The 26,525-nt window shown below is 49.7% G+C and overlaps 1 protein-coding gene and 1 non-coding gene across 2 annotated transcripts; one reads left to right on the forward strand and one right to left on the reverse strand.

Moving 5' to 3' along the window:
• Positions 1-796: 796 nt before the first annotated feature.
• Positions 797-11,748, reverse strand: MPV17L (MPV17 mitochondrial inner membrane protein like). Its single transcript, XM_056122359.1, has 4 exons — positions 11,432-11,748; positions 8,203-8,273; positions 4,358-4,387; positions 797-4,273 (listed from the first exon to the last, which is right to left on the reverse strand). Exons 1-4 carry the CDS (start codon positions 11,739-11,741, stop codon positions 4,094-4,096), a joined length of 591 nt encoding a protein of 196 aa, XP_055978334.1. The 5' UTR covers positions 11,742-11,748; the 3' UTR covers positions 797-4,093.
• Positions 11,749-23,551: 11,803 nt separating this feature from the next.
• Positions 23,552-23,657, forward strand: LOC130031149 (U6 spliceosomal RNA). The gene has a single exon (XR_008793612.1). It is a non-coding gene; the product is annotated as a U6 spliceosomal RNA (small nuclear RNA).
• The last annotated feature ends 2,868 nt before the right edge of the window (positions 23,658-26,525 follow it).

A 26,525-nucleotide genomic window follows, 5' to 3' on the forward strand; every position in this document is an offset into this window, starting at 1 on the left:
TTTGTTACAAGATTTGCGGGGCCAGTTCCCAGATCCACAGGGGGAGCTGAAACTCCAGGAAAGCCAATGGGAGAGACCAGTCTGAGTGAGGACCAGAGCATCTCAGAGAAAGGACCTGGGTCTCAACGGGGATGCTATGCCAGAGCTCTGCTGGATCTAACAGAGGGAGGCAGTGAAGGGAGCTTGTCATTCCGTCACCATGGGGAAGATGGGGGAAAGAGGCCCTCGGTGCTAGATGTTACCCTGGATGCCTGAATCCAGGACAGGATGTGTGATGCCTTATCAGGCTCTGTGAGGTAATGTTTTTGTTCTCTCAGGTAATTTTGTTTTTATTTTTATCTTATTTGTTTTTGGGGTCACACCCGTCGACACACAGGGGTTACTCCTGGCTCGAGTCGCTAAGGAATTACTCCTGGCGGTGCTCAGGGGACCCTATGGGATGCTGGGAATTGAACCTGGGTCAGCTGAGTGCAAGGCTGACCCTACGCTGTGCTACTGCTCCAGCCCCATGATAATATTTTTAATCTCCTTCAAATCTCCCTTTCATTTTCTATACTAGGAAGTAAATGTGTTTTGCGTCTGTCTCGGCTCTGTGAGGGAGAGGAATGATAGGTTTTGCCTTTGCCTGAGCAATCCTGGGGCCCAAGGAACCTAATACAAGAGCACATGATGGAGATGTACGGAAGCGGGCATTAGCAGTGATGGGGGGCGAGGAGGGGCAACGGTCTATACACTGGGGTATGTCAAGTCTTTTGTACAACATGGAGCGAGCGCTGCAAAGCAAACAAACACCACGTTCCTGGAAATCAATTTCATTTCTCACATTAAGACATAAAATCACTCTTGCATTAGCAAACTTCCGGAGGTACAATTTGCATGAAATCAAAGAACAGATGATTCTCTGCAGTAGAGTCACACGTTTTCATTTTCTTAACTCAGATGACGGTAACATCTTTCCTCCTTGACAGCAGACACACAGGTCTAGCAGCTGAAGTCTTTTCCATTCAAAATGCAAACACTCTTCTTCTCCCACAGAACCAATGTGCCAGTTCAGTGACAAGACCACCAGCCCGTTGAAATGACAAGACGTTCACCCCTTTCATCCAGCTCTCTCTAAAGGGACAAAGCATGTTCTTCTATCGGGTACTAGATTCTCTGTGGCAGAAACTGCTTTTAAGACAACACAGGTAGCAAATGACCTTAGAACTAAATTCTAGAAATGCTCTTACAATTGGCCCAATAGCAATGCAAAATATATTAATATCTGTGAAATCCATAAAACCATGTACTTAGAAGTCACATCATTGAGACATACAAATTATATTACAAATCACATAAAGTGTCTGCTTAAAAATTCCAAGTATCTATCTTTTTCCCTCGCTCTCCTTCCCTTCCCTTTTATTTTTTTTTGAGGGGGGCAGTTGTTGCTATGATGCCCAGGTGGCACCCTCATGCTGGCTAAAATGGCACAGGTTAGCTGTGCTGTCGAAGCACCTGGTAGCACCGTTCATTATTTTGGCGGCACGCAGTGGCACACACTTTGAACGCAGCCCTCGCTGTGGGTCGTACGCATGGCTGTAGTACACGCTCACATTTTCTGGAGATGACACCCTATTATGAAAGGCACCACTGCCTGAACCACACCTGGCATGTGGGGTGATGCCGGGGATCCAACTCTTGACCTCACACCTGCAAGGCAGGGTCTCTCCTCCTGGGCCATCCCTCCGAAACTAGGTCTACCTTCTCTGATTCTGCTCTGGGTGAGGGGTGGAGGGGCTGAGGTATACCTGACAGTGCCCAAGGGGCTCTTCCAGGCTCTGTGCTCACGAATGACCCCTAATGGTACTTGGGGTAGGGGTGGGGCATATGTGCTACTGGGGACTGAACCAGGGTCAACAGTGTGCAAGGCTTTGAGACTATCTTTCTGGACACCCATTTCTGGTCTTTGTTTGGGGGCACACTTGGTTGGTATTTAGAACTTATTCTCAGCTTGCACTCTAGGATCATTCCTGATAGGGCTCAGGGGACTGATAAGGGTGCCCGGGACCAAACCTAAGTTGCCACATACAAGGCAGGCACCTTACATGTGTACCTTATGCTGTACCATCTCTCTGGCCCCCACACCCCCATTTGTAAACAACAGGTCTAGCAGAGCTCAGCCCAGCATCAGTTGGGTCAGTGGTCCTTGGGCACCCACCAGGACCACAGCCAGTGACGCTTAGAGAGTCACACACTGTTGGGGAAGCAATATGCTAGGCCTGAGCTCTACCAGGTGAGTCATCCCCCAGCCCCTGGGTATACACTGACTTAGTCGGAACCAAATTCTCCAGAGTGAAGTGTTGACATTTCAGTGCCCACGCCTCTAAATGAGGATGTCCGCAGGAAAGGGCAATGTGAGGGCGCAATGAAGCTGAAGTTGTGGAGGTAGATCCTGTGTGGATGGGAGATTTGCTGAAACTTCCTGAAATATTGAAATAATTTTTAAGTGCACATATTTTGAGGAGAGACAAGCTAAGCATGTGGACAAGCTTGAGTCGTGTGTCCTGCGTCTAATTTAAGGGTTTAGGAAAAGATTCTTTTCAAGCCCAGAGCATCAAGGGGATGTCTCAAGTACCTGTTCTCTCTAGACCTTTATTCTATGTGTTGTGTGTGTAGTTGTTCTTGGCCACACCCAGTGGCCAGTGGTGCTCAGGGATGACTCCTGGTTCTGCATTCAGGAATCATTCCTGGCAGGCTTGGGAAGACCATCTGGGGTTTGGGAGACTCACCCAGGCCAGCCACCTGCAAGGCAAGCGCTTTCTCTCTACCTATTATAGTCCCTCTCTGGCCCTTCGCTTGAACTTTAGTGAGTAAAATTCTTACCTCCAGAAGGAGGGAAGATTCTTACCTCAGAAAGAATTGTTGATTCTTTTTGACCTATTTACTTATTTTTGCTGGTGGGGGGGGGGGGGGGTTATTCTCAGCAATGCTTAGAGGTTGTGCCATTCCCAGGGGTGCTGGGGAACCAGGTGGGTCAGGGGCCAAATCAAACCCAGGCGTTTTGCACGCAAAGCCTGCACTCCAGACTGAAGTCATCTCTAGCTCCAAATTCCTTCATTCTTCAGAGCCAGAAACTTCACTCCCTAAAGAGGTCAAATGTTTTATGCTCCTAAAGAGGTCAAATGTTTTATGTATTTCATCTGTCTAGGAAATGATGTGCCTGAGGCAACAGCCTATGCGTAAATTTAAAGGACATTAAAATACACTTAAGAAACTATAAAATTAGAAGGTATCAACAAAATGCTTTATGTCCAGAACATACTGAGGTTGCCCAGCTGGTTTACATGTGATTTTAAAAGACTAAAAGAAGTTTAGCATCGGCATATCAATAGGTTAGACAGTATTAGGGCTGGGAGGAGTGCAGGGTGGGATCTGGCTTATCTGACTTTCTCTGTGATTGACTCTAGAAGTAGAAATTTACAAGAACTATTTTTTGTACAAAAGATAATCTGATCCAAAAGTGTATAGATCACCTGAGATTCTAGAATGTTGATCGACACAATCAATGTGGAGTTCTTTAAATTGTCTACCACAAAAATACTAGAACTGAAACAGTGAGAATCACCAAATGCCACTCGGCCTCTGTACTGACATGAATTAATAGGCTGCAGAAGTGATAATATTAGAGAAATAATATTAAGGGCTCCTGACGAGGAGGTCTGAGGCCCGAGGTTTAATCTACGCACCCAAAAAAATAAAATAAAATAAAATAACAGCTTTAGAGAATAAAATTTGAAATTATCCTTGAAGATTAAAAACAAACAGGGTTGGCCGGGGAGATAGCTGAGTGGGCTGGAGTGCATGCTTGGGGGAGACTTAGATTCCTCCCGTCGCTGGCACCATGAGGTTCCCCCGGCACTGGGAGGGAGCGTGCACCAAGCGTGGCCCTCCCCCAACACACTGCCAGGAGTGGCCCCCAAACGAAACAAAACCAAAAAGCAACTGACTCTACCAAAGACTGTATCTTCACGATGGAGCTGAGCGGTTCGAGGTGCCAACTGCACTGAAGCCGCATCTGATGCCATCCTTCTGGGAGTCCTGCACACCACACTTCTTACTTCTCCGGGGGCCTTTTGGCTGTCTCGGCCATCAGTACCCACAGGCTTGAGATCATGGACTGCAGGGTCCCGTCACCTGTCTGCTGCGAGTAGCACATGAAGGTGGCCCAGATGAAGGCGCAGACACCCGTGTACGCCGTTCTCCAGTGGAGAGGCACGAAGCTGAAGTTGGTGAGCTGCGATACACACACAGTCTGTTAGTGCCTGGCGGAGCCCAGAGCCCTGAGTCACCCACCACCCACTGCGGGGCCAGGACTCACCTGGACGAAAGGCCAGTACATCAGTCCAGTCTGCAGGAGAGAGAGAGAGAGAGAGAGAGAGAGAGAGCTCATTAGCGCACCCAAGCGTCACACACACACACACACACACCCGCGGCTCATTCTACATGAGATTAAGAAACACCAGGCAAACTGAAGGCAGACGAGGTATTGCATTTCAGACAGACGCTTAAATTAGACTGCAGAGGTCTCGAGGGGAAAGCAGGCTGGGGAGTGGAGGAAATGATGCCGGAATCATTTTTCAAGTTATACTTGTCGACTGAGAACCAGTTTGAGCAACCACTTTTCAAACTAACAATGTGACTACATACCCATGGCAACTTCCCTATTCACCCCAGCAAATGATGCAGAGATTTATGGATGAAAGGGCCATGCAGAATATTTTCTGTTTGCTTGGGGGAACCACACCTGACTGTTCTCAGGGCTGGTTCCTGGTTCTGCACAAACTCCTAGCAGGTCTCAGGGGACCATACTGGTGCCGGGGATGGAACCCGCGTCAGCTGCATGCATGGTAAATACCCTAGTTGTACTCTCTCGACAGCCCCCATGGATGAATTTTCAAAACACTGTAACTGAGGTGCTGCAGAGATGGCAGAAAAGTACTGCACCACGTGCCTTGCATTGCATTGTGAAATGCACTGCTAAGAATATATTCAAACAGCTTCAGTGCTCTAGAAAAGGTTTGACTGACATTTCTTATTTTCATAAGAAATTACAAAGTTCTTTTGAGATGAATTTGAATAGCCTTTCGTGCATATCATCTGGTTTTCCAGGAAAAAGGGAAAAAGGTACAAGCCAGAGGAGTGTTTGCCTTGTACTCCGTTGTACCCCGGGAATCAGGATTCACACACGGTCCCCGGAACATAGATGGGGATAGTCCCAGCACCACTAGGTGTGGCCCCCAATTTGCCAAAATAAATAAAGTCATCATATGTATGACCTTATTTAAAAGATATTTTAAAGACAGAAATCTTGGTTTGTAAATCATATCTCCTCAAACTGAAGTCTTCAGAATTATCCTTAAGAGTGGTATGACTACTTGGATTTAAATTTTTTTCCCTAAAGCTCTACAATAAACTGTCTCAACTATCTCAAGTATTTAAAAATTTTAAATCTATAGTTACTTAATAATCAACTATTTAGGGGCCAGAGAGAGGCACAAGAGTTAAGGCTCTTGCCTAACATGCAGCTAATAACTACTGCCTGGCTTAAATCCAGGCACTGCATATGGTGTCCTAGTGCAACCAGACATGGCACCTGAACACAGCCAGGTGTGGCCACAGAGCCGAACCAAAACAAACAAACGAAACAAAACAAACGGGCACAAAGGCTTTACTGCTTTAGCAAAAATGACCAGAAAAACTCAATTCAAAGACAGCTTTATAAAGGGCAATTATTTTTTCTTTATGCCAAAGCGTTTGCGCTGGTGGGTGGATCGGCGGGGGGGGGGGCAAGCACCTGGATGTATAAGGCCTTGGATTCAATGCCTGGTGCCACCATGATAATAGAAGCAACAATGTCTGAAAAAGAACGTGGTAGCAGTCAGTGGCTGCCTAGCAGAAGGAGCTCCTGGTTCCCTTCAACAGAAGGAGAAAGGGCCACTCCGGGGAAAGGCTGAGTGCCGTGCCAGGGCAAGGTGGGTCCAAGGTAGGGCCAATGAGCCTAGAACATCTTGTTATGCCAGGAAGTGTTTTAACAAACAAGAAGTATTACTATCACCACCCCATAGGAAGGAACTCTGCCTGTCCATACGTGGGTCACCTGAGCCCCTAACATAATGTGAAAGAATTTTAAGCCAGCATAAACTCTGAATTCCTATTTAAAACAAACAGAAGATAATACTTAACTTGGACAGAAGAGTTCTGAACTCTCATTCTTTTTTGGGTGGAGGGGAGGGAGGTTGGTATGGGGGGATTTGGGCCACACCCAGGAGTGCTCAGGGCTATCTCCTGGCTCTATGCTCTGGGATCACTCCAGGTGATGCTCAGGGGCCAAACTCAGGCCAGCCATGTGTAAGGCAAGCATCGTCATCCCTGCTATTAACTATCTTTCCAGCACTGTACTCTCTTCTTGATGGAAGGAAGAACTATACCCCAGTAGAGGAAATCAAGGAAGACGTGTGGCTTTAATCCTGCTTGTCATCTGCCTCCAACCATTTAGTGGGCAGAGCCAGAAGGAGGCCTGGGGTAGATACCACTGTACAGAAGATGCCAAGGCAGAGTGAGCCACAGGCACAAGAAGGCTGGCACTGTTTTCCATGGGGATTACGTACATGGGAAGTTCTAGGCCAGGCTCTAGTCTAGAAACCTGAAAGATCACCTTTGTACAAACAAAAGCATCAACAAGCTCTCAGTCAGAGATAAACATCATCCCTGACTTTGCCAAGCCTTAAGGACTTAGCTCAATAAATCATCATGGAATAAATGAATAAATATTTGTTGGACAGGTATATCTGAATTCAGCAAACAGTACTGCAGGTGATTTGTTTCAAGCCTGAAAAATAATCCTTGGATACATCATCCTTTTCTGTTAACACTTGTGGAGTTAAGAAGGTTCTTTTACACCATCCAACCAGCACTACCAGGCCCAAAAAATACTCCCTGGGCCAGGTATTGAACCCAACAGTCTGGTTAGCTCAGTGTGGCCAGGAGTGGCCTGGTCACTGCTTGGGGGTCCAAACAGAAGGTTCTTTTCACAGAGACTGGACAGACTGTACAGCTGGGCACACCAGCTCTGAATGTAAAAATGAATCAATGAAACCACTTACATCCATGAACTCTCTTATGGGATAATCTCGTTGGCTCCAAAAATTCACCCATGAACTGTGATAATAGCACTACACTGTAGCACTGTCCTCCTGTGGTTCACTGATTTGCTTGAGCGGGTACCAGTAACTTCTCCATTGTGAGACTTGTTGTTACTGTTTTTTGGCATATCGAATACCCCACGGGGAGCTTGCCAGGTTCTGCCGTGCAGGCGGGATACTCTCAGTAGCTTGCCGGGCTCACCGAGAGGGGCAGAGGAATTGAACCCGGGTCATCCGGGGGCAGCCGCATGTAAGGCAAACACGCTATCCACTGTGCTATCGCTCCAGCCCAGCTGTGATTATAGTAAGAGGAAAGAGAAGAATGTCGAAAGCATTATGAATTGTGTGGCTAAAACACAGAGACCTGGAATATTGCCTCATAGTTGGAAGTCTGTCTCATGAGCTGGGGGAGAAGGCAGCTGGAAAAGAGAAGGGATCACTAAGTTAATGGTGGTTGGAGGGATTGATCCATTCAGGATCATTCGGGATGGGAGACGTGTGCTGAAAGTAGATAAAGGACCAAACATGATAATCTCTCTGGATCTGTATTGCAAACCATAATGCCCAAAACTAGAGATAGAGTATGGGGAAAACTGTCTGCTGTGGAGGCAGGGTGAGGGTAGGGAAGGGGGGGCATTGGTGGTGAGGACTGTGCACTGGTGGAGGGATGGGTGTTTGATCACTGAATGATTGTAACTAAACATGAAAGCTTGAAACTACCTCACAGTGATTCATTAAAAAATAAATTTTTTAACTTAAAATAAAAAAATAAAACACAGAGACCTGATTCCTTTCCTACCCTGGGATCCCCCATGTTGACACAGGCAGGAAGCTGACATTCTGCTTAATTAAGGACACGCTTGAAGTCGCGTCTCATCCACCACAACGTGGGTGAGACACTATCATAGAATGTGTCTTGTGTAAACCCACTAGAGTCTTAATTCAAGAATTTTTTCACTAAATATATTAGAATTGAAAACATACAAAAAGATCTTGGTTGCATTCTTGATGTCTATTTTACCTTATACGTATTCCAGAATTTCTGTTTCAGGTCCAAAAATATGTCATCCTTTTCCTGGAGAATACTCATACCTATTGGCATAAACACATACCAAATTGATTTATTTCTTTCAGTTTGGGAAGAGTGCGTTATAATGTTCACATTCATTTTCAAATTTCCTGTTCCAATATACAGAATAACCCCCCCAGCCACTCACCCAATGACTCTTCCAACTCAACACTGAAAACAGAATATAACCTCAATTTCAAAGCCAGCTTGATTTTGACAAAATAAGAAATGCGAAGGAAGAACAGCAGGGTATAAATATAATCAAAACAGGGTTGGGGAAATAGTCGTATAGGTTGCCGTGCACGTGACCGATCCTGGTTCGATTCCCAGCAATGCACACTGCTCCCCTAGCACGGCTGGATGTAACAAAAAACTCAAACAAAACAAAACTTCACAGGATGAGAGATCTCAAGTATTCCAACAACTACTCATTTCCTCTCCGTCTTCTTTCCAATCAAAACCTGAAGGTGGAATACCACTTCAGTCCTTCTGAAACATGTAAAAAATCTTGAGGTACAAGAATACTGAGGAGAAACTCAAGATGCAAACAGAAAAGTTCTACTTTCAGAAGAGTGCAAGAAGGGAGAGTGCTTTGACAATTCCCTATGAAGGCTCAGGAGAAAGGGGGAATAATGCTTTTTTCTTGGGGTGGAGTGGGGAGGGTGATTCCATTGCAGAGGACCCACAGAATAGGTCTCAAAGAGGCCCAGTAGAACTGCTAACCCCTGCATCAGCTTATCCAGCAGAAATGAAGCCCACAGCACTCTGTGTTACCCTCCTAAAGCTTTGCTCGAGGCTGGCACTGTGACAGAGGAGGAAGGTGGCTTCATTCGACAGGTTCAGGACAGTCCGAACCCAACCCAGGATGCAGGATCCTGAGTCAGACCTCCACCCCAGTCCAAAGGAGCATTTGATCGGGGCAATTTCCAAGTGCTCTGGACAGCCGCCAGCCCTTCCCACTTCGTTTTACCATGATGAGAAGGAAACAGGGCCAGAAATCTGAAAAGTCAAACAAGGCAGCAATCTGGACAGGCATTTGTCCTGGGGGGCCTGAATGTCCTCCCTCCGGATGCCCTGATACCTCTGGCTCCAGACCCACCGGCAACCTTTGCCATCAAGACTGGTGGCAGGGCTGGAGAGGCACATCAATGGGTAGGGTGCTTGCCTTGCAGTAGGCCAACTCTCACTGGCACCATGCTGCTGATGGTTCCCTAAGCACTGCCGGGAGTGATTCCTGACCACAGAGCTAGGGATAAGCCCTGAGTATAACCCAGGGTGGCCCCAAATCCCACAAGCAAAGAAGAGATTAAGAAGGTGGCACTGGGGCTAGAGCGATAGCACAGCGGGTAGGGCGTTTGCCTTGCACACGGCCGACGCGGGTTCAATCCCCAGCATCCCAAATGGTCCCCTGAGCACCGCCAGGAGTAACTCCTGAGTGCAGAGCCAGGAGTAACCCCTGTGCATCGCCGGATGTGACCCAAAAAGCAAAAAAAAAAAAAAAGGTGGCACTGACTGTGTTTTCTTGGACTAAGTCACTCCACCCCACTGTGTCCTGGTCTCTTGTCTATAGCACGGGAAAATAATCAGAGTTTATTATTAGAGTCTCTGCCCCACGGGGTAGTTTGAAGAAGAAGGGGTGGGGGGCTCGTTCTGAGAAACGAGTTTTCGCCCTGCTATTAACCCCCTTCCCTTAGTCACAAACACCTGTTTGGAAAGTCGGGCCTAGGAGCCACCCTCAGGGGGACCCAGCAGGTGTGGTGAATAATCTGGCAGCCCTGCTTTCAGGGCACTGTCCCCTCACCCCCAACCTCTCAGGCCACACAGGTCTTGAGGTGGCAGCAATGGTGTCATCGGGCAACCCACTCAGGCCCTTCTGTCTCCTGTGAGGAAGGAAGTGAATGTGGCCCCCACAAGAGGCTCCACAGGGCCACGATGATTTCCTCAAAGTAGCCACTGGACCGCCTCAGTCTGGCTTAGAAAATCGTCCCCGCCGCCACCCACAGCCACCACCGGCCCCAGGCGAGGGAGCTCAGAGGCAGACCCCAGGACTGGGTTTTTCCAGGAAGGGGTTGCACCTCCTCAGCCCACTCCCTTCTGGCCCAGAGAAATGATTGACTGGGGGACAGAGAGCCCCTCCATTGTTTTGGGTATTAAGGACCCCAAAGAAGTTTCCCAAAGCCGGGTCCTAGGGACAAAAGGGAGATTTTTTTTTTTGAGAAGGGGGTTCTCTGGGCCCACAAAGGTGGAGTATCCTCCAGCAAGGAGCCTGAGGGACCCTCACCTTTTTTTTTTTTTTGCTTTTTGGCTACACCTTACTGTGCTCACTCTGTTCAAGGGTCACTCCTGGGAGTCCATACGGGGTTTTAAAGACCCAAACTGGGTCAGGCACATTCAAGGCAAGCACCCTGCCTGCTGTACGATCTCTCCGGCCCCCATCCCCTCACATGTGTTTGTGAGTTTGGACACGGGACAGGCCTCTGCCAGCAGAGCAGGACTTGCATCCAGAACTGTGAAGTTTCTGGGGAACCAGGCCCAGGCAGCAGTTTCTCGGGTCCTCACGTGTCTGCGGGGTTGTGGAAAGGAGCACCTGTGCTGGAGAGCGGGTTCTCCAGGGGCAGACGGCCCGCAGCCTCCACCTGCTCACAGAGGTTGTGCTGCTATGGTGTGAGGCTGGGGGCTCTGCAAAAGCCCAGGGGTCTTTACTTCTGGGAAATGGAACCTCAGCCCCCCCCACACACACACTAGTACACACTCACAGATTCTAGTACATACACTCACAGGTACACAGTCACACATACGCAACACTCTAGTGCACACACTCATAGTCACACACTTTTATACACACACTAGTACACACACCCACAGTCACACACACACATCCACACACTAGTATACACATACTCAGACATACACACAGCTCACACACACACTCAGACACAGTCACACTCATACCGACACTCACACTCACACACACACACACACTCACACACCCCACCTGCTGCCCAACCCGGCGCCCGTGCTCCCCGGCGCCCCGACCCAGCGGACCTTGGCCCCGGGTCCTGCCTCCCCGCCTCGGCCCTCGCGCCGCTGCCCTCCAGCCCGCCCGGCCGCCGGCCCTGGCACCCAGGCGGCTCTGCCCCGCAGGCCCGGCCCGGCCCCTCCAGGCCGCCGGGGCCCTCACCGGTGTAGAAGGCCGAGATGCCCACGGGCGCGGCGAACGCCTGGTCGCAGACCACCTTGGCCAGGATGGTGCGCGGCGCGCGGCCGGGCAGGGCGCGCTCCAGCACGCGCATCCACACGTAGTTGAAGTTGCCGTGGAAGGTCACGGCCAGCGCGGCCACGCGCCGCGTCTGCCGCCAGTCGGCCGGGCCGCCCCGCAGGCGCTGCTGCAGCGCGTCGCCCGACGAGTACAGCGCCGCGTAGAGCAGCACGTTGGTGGGCCACGGGTAGCGCTGCACCGCGCGCGGCAGCGCCCGCCACCAGCCCGCCATGCCCGGCTCTGCGCGCAGCGGCGGCCGCCGACGGGCCCCAGCCGGCCGCCCGCCCGCCCCGCCCCGCGCCCCGCCCCGCCCCGCGCCCATTGGGCGGCGCCGCGCACACCCCGCCCGCGCCGCCCAATCGCGTGGCCGCCGGTGGGCGGGGCGGCGTCTCGGCGCTGGGGCGGGACCGGCCGCGGATTACCCGACCGCTTTCGCCCGGAGGTTCGCGCCGCCGCGGGCGGGTCCCGTCCGTGGGCTCGGAGCGCGGGGGCGACTGATGGTTGTCGGGGCAGGCGTGCGTGTGAGTGTGTGTGCCTTGCGGCTAATGAGTTCTTTTGGAGCGTGTGTGTGTGTGTGTCATGCGGCTAATGAGTTCTTTTGGAGCGTGTGTGTGTGTGTGTGTGTCATGCGACTAATGAGTTCTTTTGGAGGTTGTGTGTGTGTGTGTGTGTGCCTTGCGGCTAATGAGTTCTTTTGGAGGTTGTGTGTGTGTGTGTGTGTGTGCCATGCGGCTAATGAGTTCTTTTGGAGGTTGTGTGTGTGTGTGTGTGTGCCTTGCGGCTAATGAGTTCTTTTGGAGGTTGTGTGTGTGTGTGTGTGTGTGTGCCATGCGGCTAATGAGTTCTTTTGGAGCGTGTGTGTGTGTGTGTCATGCGACTAATGAGTTCTTTTGGAGGTTGTGTGTGTGTGTGTGTGTGCCTTGCGGCTAATGAGTTCTTTTGGAGGTTGTGTGTGTGTGTGTGTGTGTGTGCCATGCGGCTAATGAGTTCTTTTGGAGGTTGTGTGTGTGTGTGTGTGTGTGTGCCTTGCGGCTAATGAGTTCTTTTGGAGCGTGTGTGTGTGTGTGTCATGCGACTAATGAGTTCTTTTGGAGGTTGTGTGTGTGTGTGTGTCATGCGACTAATGAGTTCTTTTGGAGGTTGTGTGTGTGTGTGTGTGTGTGTGTGTGCCATGCGGCTAATGAGTTCTTTTGGAGGTTGTGTGTGTGTGTGTGTGTGTGTGCCATGCGGCTAATGAGTTCTTTTGGAGGTTGTGTGTGTGTGTGTGTGTGTGTGTGTGTGTGTGCCATGCGGCTAATGAGTTCTTTTGGAGGTTGTGTGTGTGTGTGTCATGCGGCTAATGAGTTCTTTTGGAGGTTGTGTGTGTGTGTGTGTCATGCGACTAATGAGTTCTTTTGGAGGTTTTGTGTGTGTGTGTGTGTGTGCCTTGCGGCTAATGAGTTCTTTTGGAGGTTGTGTGTGTGTGTGTGTGTGTGCCATGCGGCTAATGAGTTCTTTTGGAGGTTGTGTGTGTGTGTGTGTGTGTGTGCCATGCGGCTAATGAGTTCTTTTGGAGGTTGTGTGTGTGTGTGTCATGCGGCTAATGAGTTCTTTTGGAGGTTGTGTGTGTGTGTGTGTGTGTGATGCGGCTAATGAGTTCTTTTGGAGGTTGTGTGTGTGTGTGTGTGTGTCATGCGACTAATGAGTTCTTTTGGAGGTTGTGTGTGTGTGTGTGTGCCTTGCGGCTAATGAGTTCTTTTGGAGCGTGTGTGTGTGTGTCATGCGGCTAATGAGTTCTTTTGGAGGTTGTGTGTGTGTGTGTGTGTGTGTCATGCGGCTAATGAGTTCTTTTGGAGGTTGTGTGTGTGTGTGTGTCATGCGACTAATGAGTTCTTTTGGAGGTTGTGTGTGTGTGTGTGTGTGTGTGCGTGCCATGCGGCTGAGTTCTTTTGGACGGTGTGTGTGTGCGTGCGTGCGTGTGTGCGCGCGCGCCATTTGGCAGATGAGTTCTTTCGGAAGTTCTCTCATCAGAGAGTGAGGCTGATGATTTTGTGGACCCCCCCAAAACCGTTGACTTGTACACTTCAACCTGGTGGTTGGAGAGACTACACAGGGCAAGGCGCTTGCTTACCTTGCAGGAGCCTAACCCAGGTTCTGTCCCCGGCATCACATATGGTCCACTGAGCGCTCCAGGATGAGCCCAGAGCTAGGAGTTCGCCTGGAGCACCGTCAGGTGTGGCCCCCACCTGATTTAAATTAAATTAAATGGCAGCATCTAGAGGTCCAGGAGATAGGAGAGCAGGTAGGGCGCTTTTCGTGTGCAGGACCACGCAGGTGTTTCATTCCCACCATCCACTGTGCTCCCCTGCAGCCCCGCCAGGAGTGGTCCTTGGCTCAGAGCCAGAAGTCCTTGAGCACTGCGGGGTGTGGCCCCCAAACAACAACAAATAATCGTTAAGTGTGTTCTGGGGCAGGAGGCAGAGTTGCTAAGGAGCGGGTAACGAATCTTAGTTACCCAGATGGTGGCATTTTTTTTCTATAGAGTCGATATGCAGGGAATTCACACATTCAACACCATGATTAGAGGATGGTGGGCCACTCTCATGGAACACCACGAAGGGGGCTGGAGTGACAGTACAGCGAGGAGGGCATTTGCCTTACATGTGATCAACCCGGCTTCGATCCCCAGCATCCCAGATGGTCCCCTGAGCACTGCCAGGAGTAACTCCTGAGTGCAGAGCCAGGAGGAACCCTGATCTTCACCAGGTGTGACCCAAAAAGAAAAAATAAATGCACAAAATTGAACATCCTTTCCTAAGTGTGAGTCAGGGCCTACAGGCCCGGATACCCGCTCCTCCAGTTTGGGCTTGGCCACCTGAGCCAGGTGTCTTTAGTGTTTATTTTTTTGCTTTGGAGGTGCTGGGAATTGGACCCAGGGCCTCACACATTCAGGGCAAGTGCTGTACCATGGAACCACATCCCCAGCCCTAGGGCAGGCAGGCGTCTTTGGAAATCAGACAGCGCCCTGCCACCCCGACTCAGCTCTGCTCCACTCTCCTCCCCTGCCCACTTTTGTTCTCTCTGGCTCCTATTTGTTTGCCCTATTTTGCATCTGTTTTAGCTTTGCACTCTGAAATAATCGCAGACCAGGTGGCCAGGGTACAGCTGGTAGGGCATTTGCCTTACAGGTGGCCGGCCAGCCTGAGTTCGATCCTCGGCACCCCATATGGTCCCCCAAACCCACCAGAAATAATTCCTGATTGCAGATCACCTGGGAGTAACCGCTGAGCACTGCCAGGTGTGACAAAAAAATCATAATAATAATTGCACAGGTCTGAAGCCATAGCACAGCAGATAGGGTGTTTGTTTTGCACACAGACCCAGTTTTGACTCCCAGCATTCCCGTGGTCCCCTAGGAGTGATTTCTGAATGCAGAGCCAGAAGTAACCCCTGACCATCACTGAGTGTGACCCAAAAAGCATTTAAAAACAAAAAAGGTTGGGGCTGGAGCAATAGCACAGCGGGTAGGGCCAACCCGGGTTCAATTCCCAGCATCCCATATGGTCCCCTGAGCACCGCCAGGGGTAATTCCTGAGCACAGAGCCAGGAGGAACCCCTGTGCATTGCCGGTGTGACCCAAAGAGAAAAAAAAATAAAAACAAAAAAGGCACTGAAAGCTAAACAAAAAAAATTTAAGCCATAAAAAATGAATAAATAAAATAATTTCAGACTAGGCCCCTTCCCCCCCAAAAAAAGAAATCCCAAAATATAAGAGTTCCCACATACCCATCACCAAGCTTCTGCAAATATTGACATCTTACTCAACCTGAGCACAATGGCCAAAACAAAGAAATGACCCTTGCTTGAAGCTTATAATCTACAGAGCTATTCACTTTGTTGCCAGTTGTCCCTGGGGCAAAATCTTTCTCCAGTCTCACTCTGCCTGGCAGCTGCATGCCTGACACCAGAACCTTCCTCTCACATCTGAATGTTCCGTCTATTTGGTAGTTTTATCTCACACAGTTTTATCTGCAAACGCTGTTTTGTAAACTGCTCCTCAGTCCAGGTCATATTCGCATTCAGGGCCTCTGGCCCATGGCTGGGCCGTCCTCCAAACAGGCTCCCTTATTACAGGACATTTGGACACATGGACACCAGGGCCAAGCGCGCACAGAGAAGGATCATGAGAGGGCTGGAGTGGAGCCGCGGCAAGCCAACAAGACTTGCCAGGACCTTGTGGAACTGAGAGATGATACACTTGTGCGTTTGCAAACTAGACTGAGGTGTCTTGCGGTGGCAGCCCTAGCAGGCTCTTATGAGCTAGGCTCTTTCCTCTTGGAGCTCAACCCATTTTCATGTCCTCCGACCCTTTTTCTCTTCCCATCTGCTCATTCCTGTTCCTCCTCGTCCTGGTCCAACTGGTCCAAGCAAATCATTCTCTGTAGTACTGCCCCCAGTCAGGCTCCTAGCACGTGCACGGACACACGGACGGACACACACACACACACACACACACACACACACACACAGCAACTCTGTTGATTATTTAAATCCCCTCTGTACTGTTTTCCTCTCATTGTTAGAAGAAGTTGCTACAAGCCTAGTGGCTTCCAACACCACAAACGTGTTGTGCTGGAGATTGAAGGGAACAGCAAGGCTGCTCCTTCTGGAGGTCTTAGAGGACCCCAGGGCCGCCTGCCTCCCTCTTCCAAGGGCCCTTGTTTCCTTGTTTTGACCACGGTCAGCCCACCTGGAAAGCCAGGATTCACTCCACTTCCACATCTTACTGGAAGGGTAGGGGAGAACAATTCCCAGTCTCTCTGTCTCTCTCTGCCTCTGTCTCTGTCTCTGTCTCTGTCTCTCTCTCTCTCTCTCTCTCTCTCTGTCTTCCCCCCCCCACCTTTCACACACACACACACACACACACACACACACACACACACACGTGGAGCCTCATTTTAGCTTAGTGCTGGGGAAATTCTCAACCCTGCTGGGGGCAGGGGGAGAGGGGGCTGCTCCAGGTGGTCTGGGGGATCAACCCTGGGCTTCCTCCCTGGCGAGCACACACACTAGCCCTTGGAGCTGTCCACCTGGTCCTCTTTCTCTCTTTTCAGTAGGGAAGGGAGGACTTAAATCTGCCTGCCACTGTTCATTCCTCCCCGACTACCTCCTTAGCCATCTTCATCTCTCTCCTCCCCAATGTTTCCTGTCTTAGTGGAGCTTTTCTTTCTTTTCTGGGAAGGAAACCTCCTAAATGGTGCTCAGGGGACCCTGTCTCCCCACCTGGCACCCCGAGTGACTCTAACCAGTTCCTATGCCATAGGGTCAAGGGCAGGGTCAGAGGATGAGTTGCTGCTGAGGTCCAATGGGGCTAGCAATGACCCAGGATGCCACTCTGGGGACTGGGAGGTACCAGGGGGTGGAATCAGGGTCGACCACCTACAAGGCATGCGCCTTATCATCTGTCCCCTCTGTCCTCGCTAATTACAGATGGTGTCCCTACCCAGGAGCAACCCAGTTTTGGTTGGTTTGGGTCTCTCTCTCTCCTGTGTATAGAAGGCTGTTATGTTGTGTTCATTTGTCTCTGAGAAATTTGCATTTTTATTTTTGTCCAGTCTCTGAAGAACCCAGAGGGTCACCTGCAAAATTCTTTTTTGTCTGTAGATATTAATGTCTTCAGCGGTCTGGGGATTACAAGGTGAACATCATGGAGGGTCACTATCCAGCCTCTGCCATCTCTTTTTACTTCCTCCTCTGTAAGCAACTTTGATCTCCTGGAAGGTTAAGTTCACACACAACCCACTCCTCTGAACATTCAAATTGGTGTTTTCCAAAATTTTCCACTTCAGCATATGATGCTGAGGCTCACTGAGGTCGCGTGGGTTTCAAGAGACGTTTCACCCCCTTCAAGAAAAGATTACCTAGCTGTGGAGTCCATGATCTTTGCTTTTGCTGTTATTAGCCCCAGAATCAATGTTCTGTCTGCCCTCATTTACTCTAGAATTATAACCCTGTGAATGCTCCATATCTCTGCACTTTTACTCCTTCTAATCTGTCTGATACTCATTTCTGCCAGCCTGACCAGTAATCCAGGGAAACCAGGGAAATGTCCCCCATCATCCCTACCACCGCTAAAGCAGCTGACCACGTTAGCTGAAACCAAACTGGATTTTTCTCAGCAAATAGATGAGGACGGTTTGTTCCGGGACAGATTCATTCACTCAATTGATCAGTATTCATTAAGCACTATTATATGCCAGGCACCAAAGTATGTGGTGTGAAAAGGATCTGTAATTGCAATGCTTTTATTTGGAAAAAGATATCTAATCTCTACCCAAATTAGAGGAAATTATAGTCTTTACTGTGGGGTAAAAAAAGCAAGAGAGAAATTTTCTCTAATGATTCCTACACAGTTCCATTAACCAAATTTGTTGGGGGTGGGGTGGGAAAAAAACAGCAATAAAATTGGAGACTGCAGGCAGGTATGGGGAAGAGAGAGTTTGGAGTTTCCAATAAAATCCAAAATATCTACTGAACTGAGTTTGATCTGCAATGAACAGCTTTAGTCTAAGTATTTTCCCTACAACAATGAAACGCAGAGTAAAAAATTTATTCTTAGTCATTGGAAATTCTAAGTCAATGCACTGTCCACTGTGTGTTTCTAAAATGCATTTAATAGCAACTAGCATTTCTCCTCCGAAGGGGTGGCGCCAACATGTAGGGGAAACCCGTCCATTCTCTGACAGTGCTCAGATGCAAGGCTTCATTCAGACCTTGATGCACTGACTCCCCACAGAAACCCAGTAAGGCCAGGGCTTGGAACCATCTGGAAAGGTCTCTGTCTTCCTTCCCAAATCAGAATGATCTTCCTCGAGGGGCTTGACCGATTTAATGGGAATGAAGGAGAAGGGAAATGCTTAGAGATTCGGATGATTTCACAGGTTCTGCTGCACGCCTCTCTCTTCAATAAAAGATTCCGTCGTGGAAGACCATCTATTCCTCAAGCCGAGCTCAGGAATCTGCCTGGTCTCCCATGCACAGCATCTCTGGGATAGATGAATGGGGGATATTGGGCTTCTCCATCTAGGCAAGCTCACAGCCCACATTGCTGGGACATCAACATCTCTGAGCAGTTCAACAGGAGGATGCGACCGTGCAGATCTGGGTGGCTGGGAACTCTTCCAAGGGGAGTATAAACACTGAAGTGGGAACTGAGCTTCCATCTGCAACCAAGGAGCCCATTAAAAAGACATTAGGAGGATTACAATGGAGCTTATTGTCACAGTTAGCATTTCATTTTATTTAAATGAACCAAGTCTTCATAAGAACCACCAAATGGGATATGTGTGCACACACACACACAGTGAGCTCCCTCGTGCGTGCACCGCCAGTAGGGCTGTGATTTCGTCTCTGAGATGCCTGCAGAATTCCCATCATGGTTGTTGGCAACAAGAGGAAGGGGGTGGAGGGACAGGAGAGTGGTGAAAGATCTTACCTTGCACTCAGCCTACCTGGGCTCCATCCCCCCAACACCCCCCCCCATAGATCACAGAAGGGATCCACTGACCCCGCCAGAAGTGATCCCTGAGTGCAGAGCCAGGAGTAAGCCCTGAGAACAGTCAGGTGTGACCCCCAAATCAAAATTAAATTAAATGGCAGCATATAGAGGCCCCAAAGATAGTGGAGCATGTCAGACTGACCAGGTTTTTATTCCCAGTCCCCCACGGCCCTGCCAGTGACCAGTGGGTACCATTTCGTCCTTCAGCCCTGCTGCAGAAAAAAACATGCCTAAGAATTTTGTCCCTGCAATCTGGGTAATATTGATTGTGCCTGTTAGTGGGACAGCTTCAATTCTTATTATTTGGAATAAGAATTATTTACTCTCCTGTCTCAAGTGGGTGTGAACACTTACTCAGCAGAGCCTCTGGGGGCAAGTGCAGGGCGTGGCGCTTGCAAGGCTCTGGTTACAGGTTCATCAACGGCCCCAGACCTCACCTTGCCTTGCAGACACCTTCTTCAGTACATATTGCATATTGCATATTGTTTGTCAGCTCTGAATGCTCAGCCCGCAACTGTTGACCTCAGGTAGAAGCAATCGGATATTCCAACACAAACAGGCTTTATCTGGAAACAAACAGAGCAGAAGGGGCAAATTGGAGTGCCTTCAGAGCAAGAACGCCCAAATCCAGAGCTCAGCACCTCCCTTCCTCCCTCCCCTCTCCCCTCCCCCTCCCTCCCTCCCTCCCCCCCCCCCCCCCCCCAATAAAGCAGTTTTTTTTCCGACCTTTTTACGCCTGGTCTCAGTGATTGAAAACCACTGCTTTAAAACACACAGAGGCCGGGGGTATGGTGCCGCCAGCAGGTCAGTCTGTACCTGTGAGGCGAGTGCATCAGCAGCCTGATGGCGCCTTCAGACTTCCAGATACCCCAAAATTGCTGCTGTGCCTTTGGCCAGACCCCAAAAACTTGGGGCAGAGTTTACCAAGAAAGTAAACAGCCAAAAGTTAGGTATGTGAAAAACACACCCACAAACCACCTCCGGCTCAGCTATGTAATTGGAGGCAAGGCCTCTCTGGTTCCTGATTGAACTGCTTAATGGCCATGATCCCAGACACTCAGAAACAAATTTCGAAACCCAGCAGCTTTTGGCAGAAATGTGTCCGGTCCCTGCAGTAGGTTACTGGTGCTGGGCCAACCCAGGTGGGAATAGGTTTCGTGCCTTGGCCTGTTCGCCTGGGCGGCCCGGTGGCTGCCATCCTTCAGAAGCCACTGGACAGTCAGGTTTGGGCCCCCAGTGACGAGACATGCAGGGCCTCATGGGATGGGGGGATCTGGGCCTGTCCTTCCCACCCCAACGAGACCCCAAGTCATCACCCACGAACGGCCTCTCTGGCTCCTGATCAAGCTGCTTAACAGCCATGATCCCAGAGACTCAGAAACATCTCGAAACCCAGCAGCTTTTGGCAGAAATGCGGCTGGACCCCGCAGTAGGTTACTGTCGCTGGGCCACCCCAGGGGGGAAAGGGTGCTATCCCTCCACCTGCTTCCCCCTGGCGGCTCAGTGGCCATCATCCTCCAGAGGCCATTGGACCGTCAGGCTTGGGCCCGCAGTGACGAACTTGTTGGGTCTCACGGGATGGAGGTGGAGCCGGGCCTGTCCTCTGCACCCCAACGAGACCCCAAGTCATCGCCCACGAACAGCCTCTCTGGCTCCTGATCAAGCTGCTTGAAACCCAGCGGCTTTTGGCAGAAATGCGTCCAGACCCCACAATAGGTTACTGTCGCTGGGCCACCCCAGGGGGAAAAGGGTGCTATCCCTCCACCTGCTTCCCCTTGGCGGCTCGGTGGCCGTCATCCTCCAGAGGCCATTGGACAGTCAGGTCTGGGCCCGCAGTGACGAAATTTGTTGGGACTCACAGGATGGGGGTGGAGCCAGTCCTGGTCTCCCCTTCCCAAGGAGACCCTAAGTCATCGCCCACGAACAGCCTCTCTGGCTCCTGATCAAGCTGCTCAACGGCCATGATCCCAGAGACTCAGGAGCAAATCTCGGAACCCAGTGGCTTTTGGCAGAAATCCCTCCAGATTTAAGTGTTAAAATTTTGGAATTTCAAAATCACATGGCCCTACTGCAGCCACGCGACATCATATGTTATTCATAACCAGCAATAGAAAACAAATTGTCTACTGTTGCCTTTTCAGCAGATCTGAGTGTTGGGGTAAAATCTCAAATAATAATGGTGGGTCTGGTGACAAAATATTGAATGTGGTCAAAGTAGAGAGAGAGTAATGTGGAACTCATCTGCCTCACAGGTAGGGGGAGGGGGAGGGATGGGGGTATACTGGGGTTTTTGGTGGTGGAGAATGGGCACTGGTGAAAGTACGGGTGTTTCATTGTATGACCGAGACTTAGACCCGAAAGCTTTTTAACTGCTGTCGCGGTGATTCAATAAATAAAATTATAAAAAATGAAAAAAAATAAAACACACAGAGGCAGCAGTTGGGTAGGGCATTTGCCTTGCATGTGGCCTACCCAGATTCAATCCCTGCCATCCCAGATAGTTCCCCAAGCTTTCCCAAGGGTAAATAAACCCTGACCACAGCTGGGTGTAGCCCTAAAATAAAAAATAAAAAACTGCACATGGGGCCAGAGTGATAGGACAGCAGGGAGGGCATTTGCCTTGAACGCGGCTGGCTGACCCAGGTTCTATCCCTGGCATCCCATAGGGTCCCCCGTGTACCACCAGGAGTATTTCATGAGTGCAGAGCCAGGAGTAATCCCTGAGCATCGCTGGGTGTGACCCGAAAAGAAAAGAAAAGAAAAGAAAGAAAAAGAATCCTGTGCAGAAGTAGCAGACTAGAACAGTTCCTACCCTCATGATTGAAAGAGAACCCCAAAAGAAGAACATCACCACAAACAGCCCCCACTCCACCATCTCTAACATTCCAAATCCTGGGAGGGTTCTCCTGACTCACTGAAAGGCAGAGAGGTCAGATGCTATAAAGCCTGGTGGCTTGTAGAATTTTCTGGAATCGTCCTCCCCTCTAGCCTAAGTTTTTCTGGGGCAGGTCTCCATGGAAGAATAAAGCCAGCAAGTAGGACTTCTAATAAGAGATACCTATTTTGTCTGAATCCCAAGTTTCTTGTTGAGAGCTTCAAAAATCCTTGGAATTTCCTCATTTACCAAGGCAATGGGAACATTTTTTAAAATTAATATTTAATCCTTGGACTGAAAAGATCATACCGGAGACAAGATCTTTTGTCCTCGGTTCCCAAAACAACCTCTGAGCGAAGAGGCTGCAAGGTAGGTGTGTTCAATGGTGCTGCAAAGCCCCTTGCAAACACACTTAGGTTCTGGTTCATTTGAGGACTTCTAGACGGGCTGGGGAAGGGGGGGGGGGGTGCTGGCTCCCAGCAAAAGCAAAGCAGCTGCATGATCAGATAAATCAACTCATAATCAGTGAGCCTGAAGTTGGGGGACAAAGGAAGTAGGTAGTGGCCTCGATTGAGAAAATACTACCACCTCCCCACCCCCATCAAGGGTATCTTTGGAGTGAAGCTCTCCTAAAATCTAGATCAGGGTTTGGAGAGCCCCTGAACTGCATGAGGAGTTTCAGAGAGAGGGGTGCCCTGGGAAGGGCATGGAAAGCCCACATCCCGACCCCACATTCCTAGCCCTGTGCTCCGATACATTTTGGCTGCTCCTGAGCTATACCTTTCTTTCTTTCTTTCTTTCTTTCTTTCTTTCTTTCTTTCTTTCTTTTTCATTAAATCATCATGAGATAGTTACAAAGATTTCATGTTTGAGTTTCGACTGAAACAATGATCAAACACCGACCCCACCACCAGTGCACATTCTCCACCACCAATGTCCCCAATAAACCTCCCCCCACCACACACTCACTTCCCAACCTTCCCCCTGCCTCTGTGGCAGACAATCTCTCCCATACGCTCTACTTTTGGCATTATGGTTTGCAATACAGATACTGAGAGGTTATCACTTTTGGTCCTTTATCTTTCAGAATACATCTCCCATCCCGACCGATCCCCCCAGTCGTCATAGTGATCCCTTCTCTATACCAGAGAGGAATGGAGAAAGTAGACTGTAGACGGAACATGATTCCCAGTCAATGCCTTCTCCCCCAGCTCATGAGGCAGGTTTCCAACCATGGGACAATCTTCCTGGCCCTTGTGTCTACTGTCCTTGGATGTTAGTCTCATATTGTGTTATTTTATAATTCCACAAATGACACCTTTCTTTGTAAGGAAGCTCATCACTTGACTTTTTTCCCGGACTCGCTGAGCTCCTCCAGCCAGTTCATTGCAAACGAGGAGGGCATCCTGGAAGTTCTGATTTATAGGCCGGCCGTGGCTGGGTGCCCACAGGTCGACCACCTGGAATTGCAGATTAGACCATCATGCGAGATTGAACCCTGATTCTACAGGACCTTACGTGAGCTCCGGGAAATAAGAGTTGGGTTAAACCATAAGACACCCAGCTTGGAAACACAGGATTAATTATGTGGGAAACCAACGCGTTTGTTATGAGAAGAGAAGTAGTCCAAGGTGCTTGTTTCTGCACCATATACTAACATTGTAACGATACAGAGAAGATTAGCATGGCCCCTGCACAAAGATGACACGCAAATTTGTGAAGCGTTCCATATTTTTTTATGGACGATTCTCAAAAAATTAGAAATTGAGCTCCCATTTGACCCAGCAATACCACTCCTGGGAATATATCCCAGAGAGGCAAAAAAGTATAGTCGAAGTGACATCTGCAATTGTCTGTTCATTGCAGCACTCTTTACAATAGCCAGAATCTGGAAAAAACCTGAGTGCCCGAGAACAGATGACTGGTTAAAGAAACTTTGGCATATCTACACAATGGATACTATGTAGCTGTTAGAAAAGACCAAGTCTCGAAATTTACATACAAGTGGTACTACTTGGAAAGTCTCATGCCAAGTGAAATGAGTCACAAAGAGAGGGACAGACATAGAAAGATTGCATTCATCTGCATTCATCTGGGGAAGAAAATAGGAGACTAACACCCAAGAATAGCCAAGATAAGTACCAAGAGGTACTTGGAGGCTTGGAGGCTTGGAGGCCAGCCGCACATGCAGCTCAGAAAAGGCAGCTCAGATAAAGAATGGTGCACCAAGTAAAGGGTGTTGGGAGGATCCTCCCAGGATGGGAGATGCCTGCTGAAAGTAGACTATAGACGGAACATGATTCCCATTCAATGTCTCTTTTGCAAAACACAGAATCCAAAAGGAGAGAGAAAACAAAAGGGAATGCCCTGCCACAGAGGCAGGGTGGGATGGGGGGGGGGGATGAGGGGGGTGGGAGAGATACTGGGATCATTGGTGGTGGTGGAGAATGGGCACTGGTGGAGGGATGGGTACTCGATCATTGTATAACTGAAACCCAAGCACAAAAATTTGTAAGTCTACAACTGTACCTCATGGTGTTTCACTAATAAAATATATATATATATATATATATAGAGAGAGAGAGAGAGGGAGGGAGAGAGAAGCAGTCCAAGTATTGAGAGCCGGTTTTCCTTACCCTCCAAGGGAAACTTGCAGGTGCTGCAAGTCACCTGATGGCCAAAACCCTCTTCTCCCGCAATGTTTCTCCAGCGCCCTCTACTGACCAAAGTCAACACTGTGCCAGATAGGGAAGAAGACAACGCAAGGCGCAGGACCCATCTTCTTAACCCAGAGCCTGGCACTGCCCCCAGACGTCAGAGGCCTATGTGCTCACTGAGCCCCACCCCAGACCCCTCCAGATCCAGTTCTTACAGAGCAAGCAAGAGAATGGAATTGGAGATGATGAATTATTAACGAGCATAGGTTTTTTTCTTAAAATAATTCTATGGTATGGAAACCTAAACAACAAAAAAATAGGATTTAGAAAATGAAAATGTGGGGGCTGGAGCAATAGCACAGCGGGTAGGGCGTTTGCCTTGCACGCAGCCGACCCGGGTTCGATTCCCAGCATCCCCTACGGCCCCCTGAGCACTGCCAGAGTGACTCCTGAGTGCAGAACCAGGAGTAACCACTGAGCATCGCCGGGTGTGACCCAAAAAACAAAAAACTAAAAAATTTTTAAAAAATAGAAAATGAAAATGTCTACAGCTTACCATGTTTCTTTTTTTTAGGTGCATAGTCAATGCATTCATGTCATTTATTTTATAAGACAAAATGAGGGCCAGAAGGGTTGGAGAGATAGCACAGCGGGTAGGGCATTGCCTTGCACGCGGCCAACCCGGGTTCAATCCCCAGCATCCCATATGGTCACCTGAGCACCGCCAGGAGTAACTCCTGAGTGCAGAGCCAGGAGTAACCCCTGTGCATCACCAGGTGTGACCCAAAAAGCAAAAAAAAAAATTGAGGGCCAGAGATATTGCTTAAAGAAAAACACCTGCATATGCCAAGGTCCTGGGCTCAATCCTCAGCATTAAAAAAAAGGGGGGGGAGGGTGGTATGGTGCTGCCAGCAGGTCAATCTGTAACCTGTGAGGCGAGTGCATCAACAGCCTGATGGTGCCTTCGAACTTCCAGATACCCCAAAATTGCTGCTGTGCCTTTGGTCAGACCCCAAAAACTTGGGGCAAAGTTTACCAAGAAAGTAAACGGCCAAAAGTTAGGTATGTTGGAGACACACCCACAAGCCACCTCCGGCTCAGCTATATAAGTGGAGGCAATCCCTCTCTGATTCGTGATCAAGCTGCTTAATGGTCATGATCCCAGAGACTCAGAGACAAATCTCGGCACCCAGCGGCTTTTGGCAGAGATGCGTTCGATCCCCGCAATGGATTACTGGTGCCAGACCACCCCAGGGGGTAAATGGTATTGTCCCTCCACCTGCTCCCCCTAGGCAGCTCGGTGGCCGCCATCCTCCAGAGGCCACTGGGCAGTCAGGTTTAGGCCTGCAGTGACAAGACATATGGGGCCTCACGGGATGGCCCTCTCATCCCCACCCCAACGAGACCCTGAGTCGCCAACCATAAATGGCCCCTCTAGCTCCTGATCAAGCTGCTTGATAGTCATGATCCCAGAGTCTCAGAAACAAATCTTGGGACCCAGCGGATTTGGGCAGAAAAGCGTCTAGTCCCTGTATTAGGTTACCGGCACTGAGCCACCCCAAGTTGGAATGGGTTTCGTGCCTTGGCCTGTTCCCCCTGGCAGCTCGGTGGATGCCATCCTCCAGAAGCCATTGGATGGTCAGGTTTGGGCCAGCAGTGACGAGACACGTGGAGCCTCACGAGATGGGGGTGGAGCCAGCCCTTTCCTCCCCACCCCAATGAGATCCCGAACAAACAGTCTCTCTGGCTCCTGATCAAGCCGCTTAACAGCCATGATTCCAGAGACTCAGAAACAAATCTTGAAACCCAGCAGCTTTGGCAGAAATGCGTCTGGACCCCGCAGTAGGTTACTGTCGCCATGCCACCCCAGTGGGAAAGGGTGATGTCCCTCCACCTGCTCCCCCTTGGCGGATAGGTGGCCACCATCTTCCAGAGGTCATTGGACAG

The sequence above is a fragment of the Sorex fumeus genome, unplaced genomic scaffold (genome assembly GCF_029834395.1).
Source record: "Sorex fumeus unplaced genomic scaffold, SorFum_2.1 ptg000045l, whole genome shotgun sequence".
Lineage (NCBI taxonomy): Eukaryota > Metazoa > Chordata > Mammalia > Eulipotyphla > Soricidae > Sorex > Sorex fumeus.